This window comes from Psammomys obesus, unplaced genomic scaffold (assembly GCF_907164565.1).
Source record: "Psammomys obesus unplaced genomic scaffold, mPsaObe1.curated_primary_1811, whole genome shotgun sequence".
Classification (NCBI taxonomy): Eukaryota; Metazoa; Chordata; class Mammalia; order Rodentia; family Muridae; genus Psammomys; species Psammomys obesus.
This window is the reverse complement of record NW_026591420.1, coordinates 3,187-15,353: the sequence shown is the minus strand read 5'-3', so window position 1 is coordinate 15,353 and position 12,167 is coordinate 3,187. Positions and strand designations below refer to the sequence as shown.

The 12,167-nt window shown below is 42.8% G+C and overlaps 1 protein-coding gene across 1 annotated transcript; it reads left to right on the top strand.

Annotated features, from left to right (window-relative positions):
* The first annotated feature begins 664 nt into the window (after positions 1-664).
* On the top strand, positions 665-8,794 carry LOC129679164 (killer cell lectin-like receptor subfamily B member 1C). The gene is made up of 6 exons (XM_055610087.1): positions 665-749; positions 2,585-2,683; positions 3,774-3,848; positions 4,397-4,551; positions 4,868-4,983; positions 8,607-8,794. The coding sequence occupies exons 1-6, from the start codon at positions 665-667 to the stop codon at positions 8,746-8,748; spliced, it is 672 nt and encodes a 223-aa protein (XP_055466062.1). The 3' UTR covers positions 8,749-8,794.
* Positions 8,795-12,167: the final 3,373 nt, after the last annotated feature.

The window sequence follows — 12,167 nt, the reverse complement described above, 5'->3', positions numbered from 1 at the left end:
ACTCCATGGAAGGAGGGGAGGAAGGATTGTGGGAGCCAGAGGACGCCAGGACAACACAGACCACAGAATCAGCTAAGCAGGGCTCATAGGGTTTCTCAAAGACTGAAGCAGCAATCATGAAGCCTGCCTGGGTCTGTGCTAGGCCCTCTGCATACATGCTGTGGGTGTAAAGCTTTGGTTTTTGTGGGACTCCTAACAGTTGGGGTCAGGGTGTCTCTGAGTCTATTTCCTGCTCATCGGACCCTTTTCCTCCTCCTGGTTTGCCTTGTCAAGCCTTGATATGACAGTTTACACCTAGTCCTATTGCATCTTTTTATCCTGTATTTGGCTGACATCACAGGAGGGCTTCTCTTTTCTGAAGGGAAACAAAGGAGCAGTATGTCACAGGGAAAGGGGAGGTATGGGGAAAGGAGGGTGGAAGAAAGCCTGCAGTGAGGATGTACTGTATGAGAGAAGAATAAAGAACAAGAAAAGACAATAGTGTGTAAGCTGTGTGAGCTGGACAGACACCAAGGCCAATAACTACAAAGACACCCACAGAGACAAGAGTGGTAGGTGTGAACCCAGCAGGGCATTGGCAGAGGACTTCCTTTTTCTCATTTTACCTCAAAGGACGTGGACTGTGTCCCTGCTCACGAGTTCAGTGTCCCAGCTTCTGTCTGCAATGGACACAGCAACAGTCTACTTAAATTTAAAGGCCCCCAGGACTCGGGGGTCTCAGTGTGCATCACCTCCATCTCTTCCCCCAGGTCAGTAATTTTATTTCTCCTTTTAGTGTCATAATATCCTGCAGAGTTATGATTTTTTTCCCTACAGGTTTAAGCTATTGCTTTTAAGATGACCAGCTCCCTGTCAGTGCTGAAGAGTGTAGATGGCTAAAAAATGTGAGAAAAAAATGCTCACACATTCCATTTTTAGTCAATCAGTCAGTGTGAAATTTGTGCAACCATTCTGTTTGGCTTTAGTCACAAGACCCTGAAGAGAGGATATTTTACATCTACAAGGAAAGGGGTGCTTCTAGCAGGAAGCCTTGCTGTAAAGCAAACTTCTTAACTGGTCCAAACTTCTCTACAGAACACAAAAACCATGCCTCAGCTCCACAGCATCCTAGCACTGACCACTGGTGCAACTGACCCCCTGTCTGCCAGAAATGTGGACTGATATGAGGCATTTATAGAGGATACCATGATTTAGGGATGGATAAAAAGAGACAGACACAGAGGCAGAAAGTATGTTTGAAGTGGTCATGGTATAGTGTGAATTTCTGTAACACAACTGAGCTTCCTTATATACTACTGCAATGTTTTAAATGTAATCTTTCTGTATTGTCTCAAGAACATGAACCACAACTCTTTAAGGCTGCTTGTCAGAAGCTGTTAAATTAACAGATTTTTTTTAAACTAGGAAAAATATCTTAAGAGTTACCAAATAAGCTTCATTATGAACTTTACATCGTCTGGAGAGAATGGGAGATTTTGATAATTAGAGGGGGGATTTGACAGAGCTGGTTATTTATGATAGTCACAAGCAAGTGTTTGATTTCTGTGTTCATACATGCAAGCATGGAAGAAGGGACTTAAACAGCTAAAGGTTTTGGTGTTTGTTCTTCTGCTGAGTCCAGTGAGCGCTGCCAGCATGTGCATGGCGGTAGGGCCATATCATGGGGCTTAGGCGGCCTCTTAGGGACTGTATCCTTGAAGAAAACTGACTCTTCCACTCCTAGCACCCATCAACTGCCAGTATCTCCCCAGCTGGGGGTGGAACCTCATGCCCAACTGCCCCCACCATGCTGGACATTTGTCTGACTTGAGCTTTTGAAGGTCTTGTGCGAGCTATCACAAGTGGCCTGGAGTTCATATGTGCAACTGCCCTGTTATGTCCAGAAGACAGTGTTTCATGGCAGTTATCGACCATTTATGGCTTTACAGTCCTTCTGCCCCCTCTTATGTGATGATGCCTGAACCTTGGTTCGGAATGGGATTAGATGCATATGTCCCATTTAGAGAACTTCACAGTGTCTTATTCTCTATGTTTTGACTACTTATGTCTAGTGTGTATAATCCCATCCTCTGAGAGGTGGAGGCAAGAGACTCAAGAGCTCAAGGTCATCATCAGCCACACAGAGAGTTAGAGATCTGCCTGCACTAATGGACAACCCTGTCTCAGAAACAGAACAGAGCACAACAAAGAGCAATTATGACAGTACTCTATTTAAGGAAAGAACACCATGAAAGCTATAGCCACAATGTGTGTGTGTGTGTGTGTGTGTGTGTGTGTGTGTGTGTGTGTGTGTGTGTAAAACAGTGCATATATAGGCATATTGTCTGGTGATAGCCATAGTTTCAGTTCATCTCTCAGGGGGTTTGGAACTCAGCCAATAAGGCGGGGCTAACACAATTGAAATACTGAAAATACCATCTGTACTCACAGGATGCTTCTCCTTGGATGTCATACCCTAGATCCAAGGTGGAGCAACAATTACTGAAAAACTGAGCATCGAAAATGTCTCTTGATTAAAAGAGATCCTCCTTAAAGATACTTTGACCCCCTTCCTGCACAGATGACTGCCTCCCTTCCTTCACAGATGCCTGCCAGTGCTCATGTTCACACAGGCTGGCTCTGAAACTCAGCTGTGCTGGGCTGATCCTTCTTCTCTTGACCCTGATTGGGATGAGCATCTTAGGTAGGTAAAGCAAGATCTTTTGCTTCAGAATTCTTCCTCTCTCTGTTGCAAATATCACTGCCTCTTCAGATGACTTGGCCCTTTGAACCTGGGGGAACACCAATGACATGAGGGCCTACAGGACAGTATCTATGTCCTGGGCAGAAACTTCACATTCACTTCATGCTTCCAAATTCCTCTGAGAGTCACCAGGGGATCTCTAAAAGACCAGAGCATGGCAAAGATGGCGGCCAACAGGTTTTGCTCTTTCCCCTTTCCTCTCCTTTGCTAAACAATTAGATTATCCTTCTAAAGCTGGCACCAAAGGTTCAGTCCCTTATTTAAACACTTTCTTATGCCAAGCTTATTCTTGAGGCTGAACACCAAGGTCCAACTATCAAAACATCAAGGTCCAGTAATCCAAATTCATTATTTGGCTACACTGGCTAAAGTTAGTACAAACAGCACTTACCAACTCACCCCAGCACAGACTTCCCATTTTTCTCCTTAAAAACGCACTTCTGGAAAGCATACCTGCTGCTGTCTTTGCCTGATCCAGAGGCACACACAGCCCCTCTTCACCCCAGGGTAATAAATCTTCTTTGTGCTGAGGATTTGGTGTCTGGGTGTGTTCTGAGCTGACTCCAAGTGTCCCCCCACCTGCCATCACACACCCCACATGTACCCAGAACCTAAAAAAAGGTCACAATTGTGACAAAAACAATAACAACAAAGAAACCTAAACGGCTCAGAAGCTTAGTTTATTAAATGGTTGTTAAACTTCAATGGCAGTAAGCTGTCTTTCTTGAAAGTGATGTAGTAATAATCATTCAGGCCTGAGTGTGGGTAAGTTAAGAGTTTCTGTAAGGCCATTAGATATGATGTGACTTTACAGTGGTGTGAATCCATATGTTCTGAGTTTTTCTTCTTTGTTTATATATTCTGTCTCTAAACTGGTTCTCAACTCAGTTTGCTAATATTATTTCTTCAATCCAGATATTCAGGTTTGTTGAAATAACTTCAGTTTCCTGGAGTGAGAGATAAAAAATAAAACACCTGTCACACCATTGACTTCAGCACTAAATTCTCTGTGTGTTTTCTTATTTACTAGTTCGAGTCCTAATACAAAAACCATCAATAGACAAACACTGTGTGTATATTCAAGAAAACATAGGTAACACAACAGGTAATCTTTGTGGCTTGAATTTCTCAAGAATAATAGCTGAATTTGCTATTTACTGAGGGTAAATTTGCTATTTACTGAGGGTAAGCCAAGGCTTACAACAGCCATCCATGAAGACAGTGTATCACCCCAGTCCTATGTTACAGGAAATTGCTGCATAGAAACTTGTTGAGGGTCTCGTGATGGGTAGTTGGTAATGCTGGGAACATCTTTAAACTGTGTGACCTTGAAGCCTGAGGTCTTAACTACTTGGCCATACTGTCTCAGGGTGTTAGCACACTTGATCATTGACTTCAGAAATGCTCAAATGGGATATTTGTTTTAGCTTATGTATCAAGTAGTTAACATTTCCTAAAGTTAATTAACAGAAACAAAAGTGAATATATATGTATATATATTGTATGTTATATATATTTTTGATCTGTCATAACAGAATTCTTGTTCCTGCACCTGTTAGTAAAAGTGTGTGTTAGTAAAGCAACTACTGTGTGCAGCTGGCTGTGGTGCAGTAAGAACAGGTAGAAATATTCCGTGTCTCCTTCTCACTTCAGAGAGTCCAGCTAAGTCAATGTGCCCAAAAGACTGGATTCCACACAGACATAAATGCATACATTTTTCTCAAGTTCCCAACACTTGGAAGGAAGGTCTGGATGATTGTAATCAGAAAGGAGCCACTTTGCTGCTTGTTCAAGACCAAGAAGAGCTGGTAAGTTGTTCAACAAAATAGAGATGTTAGCTGTTCTTGAAGCTACACCACCGTCTAGACTTACACATCTTCCATGCAAAGGAAGTGGGGACATTAAGGAAACTCATAGTCTGAGAAACTAATGACATGGAGCCGATCACTGTGTATGGAAGGCGAGTGTCCTAGGATCATAAATATGGGCACAGATTTCACAAAGGAGGAAGAATTACCTGGGCACTCAGTTCATAGACAGGTTGAACTAGGCTTCAGAAGGCTGGTGAAGGTGCCATCCAGACACAGTCTCAGGGTTAAGTCTCCTACTCTGTTTTGATTGTAGAGATTCCTACAGGACTGGATAAAGGAAGGAGGCCTTTCATTTTGGATTGGACTAAGTTTTGAATTGCCGGACAAGACCTGGAAGTGGATAAACGGCTTTATTTTAAACTCTGATGTGTGAGTATAGAGATGCTAATTCGAATATACATTTCAGGTCATTACACTGTAGGGCTCTAAAAAGTATGATTCCAAAGGTGGTTGAAATTTTACATGTATGAAATGATACCAGCATTTTATAAGGTCACGTGTATGTATGCATTCATGCATGCATGCAAGCAGGTATGTATGTATACAATAGAGTTCTAAGGCCAGGGACTAGACTAACTCTTTTGGAAAGAAAAATGGCCCATATTGTTTCATGAGGCCAGTTTCTCAGGTCACAACCAGCAGAGGAAGTGTGGGTGTGAAAGGAAAAGAAGTAAGTGTCAGCATGGAGCTTTGACAGCTCAGAGAAATGACCACATCGTCACAGGTTGCACCTAGTTTACGGTTATGAAAGATACAATTATTTGAGGACCTGTGAAGGAGACAGGCATGAATCAGCTTTTGTTGTTGTAATAAAATATCACAGATAAACAAGAGTGAAAAATCATTTTGGATCACAGTTCAAGGGGCCTCAAAGCCATTTTCAGTTCGCTCCATTGTTGCTAGTCCTGTGGCAATGCAGAAATATGGTTATAAGGGCACAAGCTGCTTACCTTTTGGTGGGTAGGGAGCTAGGAAGTTGGCAAGCCCACAGGGAGGGAATGAGGCAGAGATCTGACCTTCAAAGGCCTGGCCTCCATGACCTACATTTTTCTTGGGGCCTCATTTCCTTGGCTGGGAACTCAGCAATGGGTTGACTCTTTGGTGGAGTTATCGCTCCCATGATCCAGTCACCTCTTAACAGCATCACAGCTACCTCACACAGGACCTTTTAGGGTACTTGGCATCAAAACTGCAATTGTGTGTAGCTCACAAAGAAGATGTTTGGCATTTTGTCAATTTCTTATTGTGTGAGATTGTCATGCTAATTGTGAATACAACAAGAGAGCTGACACTTTAGAGTTAACTTATATATTTTAGCAGAATCCATGATTGTTTGCATAGCAAAATATTCATTCCTTTCATAAGCAAAAGTATGTAAGACTCAGTCATATTTCTTTACAGTGCTTCCAGTGGGGTTTTCAGGAATGATATTGAGAACTATTTTAATAATCTTGTTTGAATAAACTTAAGCAATTCATACAAGTTGATATGGAAAATATACAACTTGTTACTCAGAACACATGAGATTGAAATGTAAAATGCTGAAACACATTTAGGTTTATAAAAAATGTAATGACAATTTATTAAGCATAGAAATTGTTAAACACAAAAAGTTGGCATAGAGTAGAGAACTATATATGAAGTATACAGATTAAGCTCAGTGAATCTGCCATTTTACTCTGAGGACTAAATGACACTGTGATTAGGCAAAAGCCAATGGTAAACCTGGAGACTGCCACCCTCAGTCGAAAGAGTGTCAGTCAAACAATCCCCACTTCTGTTTCAATTCTCTGTCCCTGCCTTTCAGGTAGAAAAAAGAGACAGATAATCAGTTTGCCCCACAGGTAATTTGGGGAATTAATAAGGAAAGTTAGAAAATTCTTAAGGTGCCTGGTAGGAGAAGGCCCGGGAAGCCTTGAAGGAATTTGGAAAGGAAGCCATTTACATTTTTTTAATTTTTTTAATTTTTAAATAATTTTATACATTCACTTGTAACCCAGCTGTAGCCCTCCCCCTTTTCTCTCCCAATCCTTCCCTCCCTCTCTCATCTCCTCCCTGCCCCCTTCTGAGTCCACTGAGAGGGAGTGTCCTCCTCTCCTTCCATCTGGCCCTAGCTTATTAGGTATCTTCAGGATGGTTGCAATGTCCTTATCTCTGGCCTAGTAAGCCTGCTCCTCCCTCAGGGGTGAGGGGAAGCTCATGAGTTCATGTCAGAAACAATTCCTGTCCCCCTTACTAGGGAACCCACTTGGATACTGAGCTACCATTGGCTATGTCTGAGCAGGGGTTGTAGGTTGTATCCATGCATGGTCCTTGGTTGGATAAACAGTCTCATAAAAGACCCCTGTGCTCAGATATATTTGGACCCTGTGGGGCTCCCTGTCCTCTCTAGGATACACTCATTCCTCCTTTCTTCATATCATTCCCTACACTCTGACAGAGGTTTGTTTATGGGTCTCAGCATCTGCTTTGATACACTGTTAGGTAGAGTCTTTCAGATGCCTTCTGTGATAGGCTACTGTCCTGTTACTTGTTTTCTCCTATTTCCAATGTCCACCCCCTTTGTCTTTCTAGATGAGGATTGATCATTTTACCCCTGGACTTCTTTCTTGTTTATCTTCTTTAGGTGTACATATTTTGGTGTGTTTATCCTATCTTAATGGTCTATATAAGTGAGAATATACCATCTGTGTCTTTCTGCTTTTGGGATAACTCACTCAGGATGATTTTTTCTAGATCTAACCATTTGCCTGCAAAATTCATGATTTCCTTATTTTTAATTGCTGAGTAAGTATGGAAGCCTTTGACTTAAACAGATCAGTTTTAAGGAATTTATGCTGAAACCTGAAGAAAGATCCTGAAGGATGGGAGAAACAAAGAGGGCAAATCACGGCTGGACTAATGCTGACCACTAGGATAACATCAGATTTGCCCCTGAAGTTCAAGTGGCTCCACGAAGAACTAAACAAAGGAAGAACACTGGTGGGGGAGCCCTTCCCACTATCACAGGCCACCTTCTTTTTAAGACCCATCAGTGCATTATGAAGTCATCTCTCTCTTCCAGTCCACCCTGAGACTGTCTCTGTTAGTGTCTCCATCAGCACGGAGCCACTGGAGCCGTGAACAGTGGAAACTTACATGTTAATCAAATGCTTACCCACTTATGGAAAGAGAATGAAAGGAACTGTGACTGTGAAAGGAATTGTGACTGTGTGTCACGTGAACTGAGCCTCTTTAGACCTCTGCATCCAGACCCTGGGAACATAATCTGTATTTTGAAGACATCCATTGAGTGCCTACTGTGTGTAACTTTTGTCACACTTTGATCATGGTTATCTCAATACTTCCTCAAACATTAGCTAGTTAAATCACAAATGTGTGATTTAACACGTATATACATACATTTATGTTTTCTGCTATTAATCTATTTAGAGATTTATTCATTTTGTCTTATGTGTAGGTGTGTTTGCCTGCATGTGTATATGTGTACCACATGAATGCCTGGTGTCCATGGAAGCCAGAGGATTGTATGAGATCCCTTGGGGCCGGGGTTACAGACACTGTGAGCAACTGTGGGGGTGCTGGGAATTGGACCCAGATCCTTTGCCAGAGCAGCCAGTGCTCTTAACCACTGAGCCATCTCTTCCTCCCGTACCTCTGTATATTAAGGAAAACTGAAGCTCAGCCAAATGAAGCTTTGCACACGCAGTGTCTGTAGCGGAGTGAAAAGACTAATGATCTCTAAGCCTTTTACTGCCTTTGCATCATGATGAAGACTTTTGCTGGAAGGGTCTTAGCCAATGAAGAAACAACAAGTTTTAGAGGTTTCTATCATCTCTGCCTTTAACCTTTACAACATTATGTTTGTATTTACTATAATCTATAATTGTGCATTCTACTCTTTCCTTTAAAGTCCAAAGGAAAACAATGGCTGACAGGATAATTATGAGAAAATCCTAAATGCTAAGAGCAGCTATTCTCTTCCTCCTCAGATTAAAGGTCATTGGTGAAGCTAAAGCAGACAGCTGTGTCAGCATCTCAAAGGACAAAGTATTTTCTGAGGGCTGTGGTTCAGACAACCGCTGGATCTGCCAAAAGGAACCAAAACATAATACCGTTTGCAATGACTCCTGATTGTGAATCGCATCTCCATTACTTAACCATGCAGAGCAGATCTCTGCGCTCAGTCTGTCTCTGCTTTTCCCTGCTGTCAGCTCTCCCAGTGCACATAGTGGCACAACGCATGGATTCTAACAGCAGCGTGATGCTTACACATTCTTTATTCTGTAAATGTGAATGGACAGAGATATAGATGTGCCATTCTAAGAGAGGTGTTCTATGGAGAGAAGCCCAGGCAGCTGAGGGGCACCAGATTCAAATCCTGGAGACGGTGACCCTCACTGTTTGTGTCTGAGCTCATCTGCAAAGCAGCCACAGAAAACTATTCGCAAAATCATTATTAAAATGCTTGCAATGCAGAAACTGGTAGCTCATGCCTATGTTAATGGCAGTGGGAAGGCTGATCCAGGAGGGTCATGAGTTCAAGGCCAGCCTCAGTATGTGCATTAAATGATAAATGTCCTCTATAGCCTGAGGCATATTTTACCACTTGACCCCAATTGGTGACACTGTGTGAGAAGGTTCAGGGAGTGCAGCCTGGCTGGAGGAATGTCACTGGAGGTGGCCTTAGGGAGCAAAAGCCCCAGCTATTTGTAGCTTGCTCTACTTCATGCTTCCAGTTCAAAATGTGAGCTCTCAGCTGTCTACTCCAGCTGCCATGCTTTCTGCTTTCTTGCCTGTATGGACTCCAACCCTCTTGATTGAAAAGCCAAATTAAACTCTTCTCGAAGCCACCTCACTTACTGTGTTTTATCACAAAAACAAGATAAGTAACTAATAAATTGGGCAACTTAGTAAATAAATCAGAAACTATTGGGGGATGTTCTCATACACTTTGTATTCAGATGCTGTGCCCCGAAACTCAGTTCCAGTCTGAATGTGAACATTGTCATTTCTCTGAAGAATATCCTGTCTCAATGTTGTGTAAAGAATGCTCCCCAATTGTCCCTGAGAGGCTAATAAAGAAGCTGATGAACTGATGACTGGACAGAGGAGAGAGCAGACAGGACTCCCATTCCCAGTCTGAGGTCTCAGGTAGAAAGAGAGAGGGACAAAGAGAGAGGAGGAGGAAGATGAGAGAGACAGAGAGTGAGAGAGAGAGAGAGAGAGAGAGAGAGAGAGAGAGAGAGAAAGGAAAAAGAGGAGAAGGGAGAAGGAAGTCACCACAAGGAGGAACTTGAGGAGTTTGCCATGAGGATGGAGAGTTCTGGCAGAAGGCCAAGGCAAAACTGAGATGGCAAGTAAAAGAGCTCGTGGCAGGGAGGGAGCCAGACTAGCCTAATTGGGTGAGAATAGAGAAATAGCTGAGTAGTTAGAGCTTAAAACTTGTTGAATAAATCTCATAAGACTCCATGTCTTCTCTTTGGGAGCTAGGGTGGGTAGCAGAAAAGGACCCTACTAACTACAAATTTCTACAGAAACAACAACCAAAACACTGCTCCTGGCATTTAGCAGGAGTGAACATATTGCAACAGAGCAGGCCAGCTTAGGAAACACTTTAGTAACTTGGGAATCTACTTTATTTGAGTTCCTCACACACCTCTCTTTTGTTAAAGCACTTGGGAGCCCAGGTTCCTTTCCTGTACATGCTATGCAAACATGTCCCATGTCTAAACAAAGCACCTCGTGATCTGTTTGCACCCCAAGACCTCCACACCCATAAAGCTGCACTTTTCACCTACTTTAAACAATACAAATTTTTCATCCCTCTGAGGACCATCAAGCATTGACAGTTTCTAATCAAACATAATATTAATGTATCTTGAAACTATGGGAAATGGGTCAGTCCAGTCTAGACTGGTCTTGGGTGTGTGCTCAATAAGGCAAAGCAAACCTGTTGAGAGAATCTTCTATTTACCATCTGAGGCCAGAATAACTGAACATGTGTATCATTAAAAACAGACATGTTGTGGGAAGGGTTTAGGCAATCCAAGCTTGTCAGTCAAATCAGAGAACCACCCAAATTAAGCTCCTCATAACCACACTCCTTCTCTTGAACCCCTAAAAGGAAAGCCCCAACAACCATCAGCGCCCTAGAGTACTCACTCCTGTGGCTGCCAGTTCTCATTACACTGTATTCCAATGTGTACTATAGCCTTGCTTTAGATGAGGTTTCTCAGTCACATTGCTACTCCCTGAAGAAGGCACCAAGAGCGTGGAAACACTCCAACTTGCCCTGACTACTGGCAGCATGCTTCATTTGCATAGGTGCTTATTGGTAATAGACATTTCCTATACTTAAACTGGATAGCAAAAGTGGATTCTGGAAGGCTTCAGGGAAATATTGAACATATCTAGAAACACTTCCGTTTTGTTTTGTTTTGTTTTGTCCCCCTCTTGTCATCTTTCCAAGGGGTGTTAGTGGGACTTTATATCTCTATTAAAAACGGCTGAAAGAAAAACTTAAAGCAGGGAGCACTTCTTCATTCCCTAATGACCTCTCATCAACTGCATCTGTAATCAAGCTGAGGACCAAAACATCGACACTTGAGCCTCCTTCAGAGGACACTTCCTGCATAAAATGTAAGAAAGGGATTGTACTGCGAGCCTCCTTGAATCCAGCCTTAGCGCTGTGACTCTTGTGTCAGCATTGGCATCTTAAGAAGCAGGTTTAACTTGCTACATTCTTGTCCCTGAAGAAGCCGACAACATTACCAGTGCTACAGTCTGTACCAGGGTATCCGGGCGTGAAACAGAGGCCAAGCAAGAGAGCTCAGTGTGCACGTTGGGGTTCTCATATATATGACAAGGAAGTGGTTCTTGTATCTTTTCCCCTCCTCTCCCCCCTTTCTCTCCTGCTCGGTGGCTCAAACTCGGGGTCTCATACATTGGATGGGTACTCTAGCACAGAACCCAAGTTCCTGTCTGTCTTAGGCATGCAGTATCTTCCTTTTCCAGCTCATTTATGCCCGATACTTGACTTACAGACTGCGATGGAAGATATCATTTGTAAGCTGAGGAGCGAGATGACCTGAACTGGGATGACCAGAACCCAACTAAGACCTATGTAGAATTGAAAACATCTGCAATCCTAGTGTGCCCCTATGAGAAGAAGGGAGTTGGACACAGGACAGTCTTCAGAAGGTCTTCGGCCTCTTAGTCTGCCTAAGGGAGCAGCAAACAATACACAGTCTCAAACAAAGTGGAAAGGTGAGAGGACCAATGCACACAGTTGTCCTCTGACCTCCACACATGGACATAGGTGTGCTCCACACTCAAGACTCAAGAACAAACAGTCACATAAATTCACTCACATATAGTCACTCATTCATCTCACACACACATACCATTTTATTAGTGACTTAATACCATTGTATTAAGTCACTAAGTTTGGTTTAGATATCAGGAACAGTTTAAACCACATTCTTTGCTCTCAGAAGGTTCACTGAGTTCTAGATGACCCTGGAGTCCAGCCTGTGTCTGCTCCAAAACAC

What these genes read in the sequence shown, in the direction of transcription:
- LOC129679164 (XM_055610087.1), top strand. Translation starts at nt 665, where the DNA reads ATGGACACAGCAACAGTCTACTTAAATTTAAAGGCCCCCAGGACTCGG. An exon ending in GATTGGGATGAGCATCTTAG is followed by an intron (nt 2,684 to 3,773) that starts GTAGGTAAAGCA and finishes CTTATTTACTAG; the next exon opens with TTCGAGTCCTAATACAAAAA. An exon ending in TTCAAGACCAAGAAGAGCTG is followed by an intron (nt 4,552 to 4,867) that starts GTAAGTTGTTCA and finishes TTTTGATTGTAG; the next exon opens with AGATTCCTACAGGACTGGAT.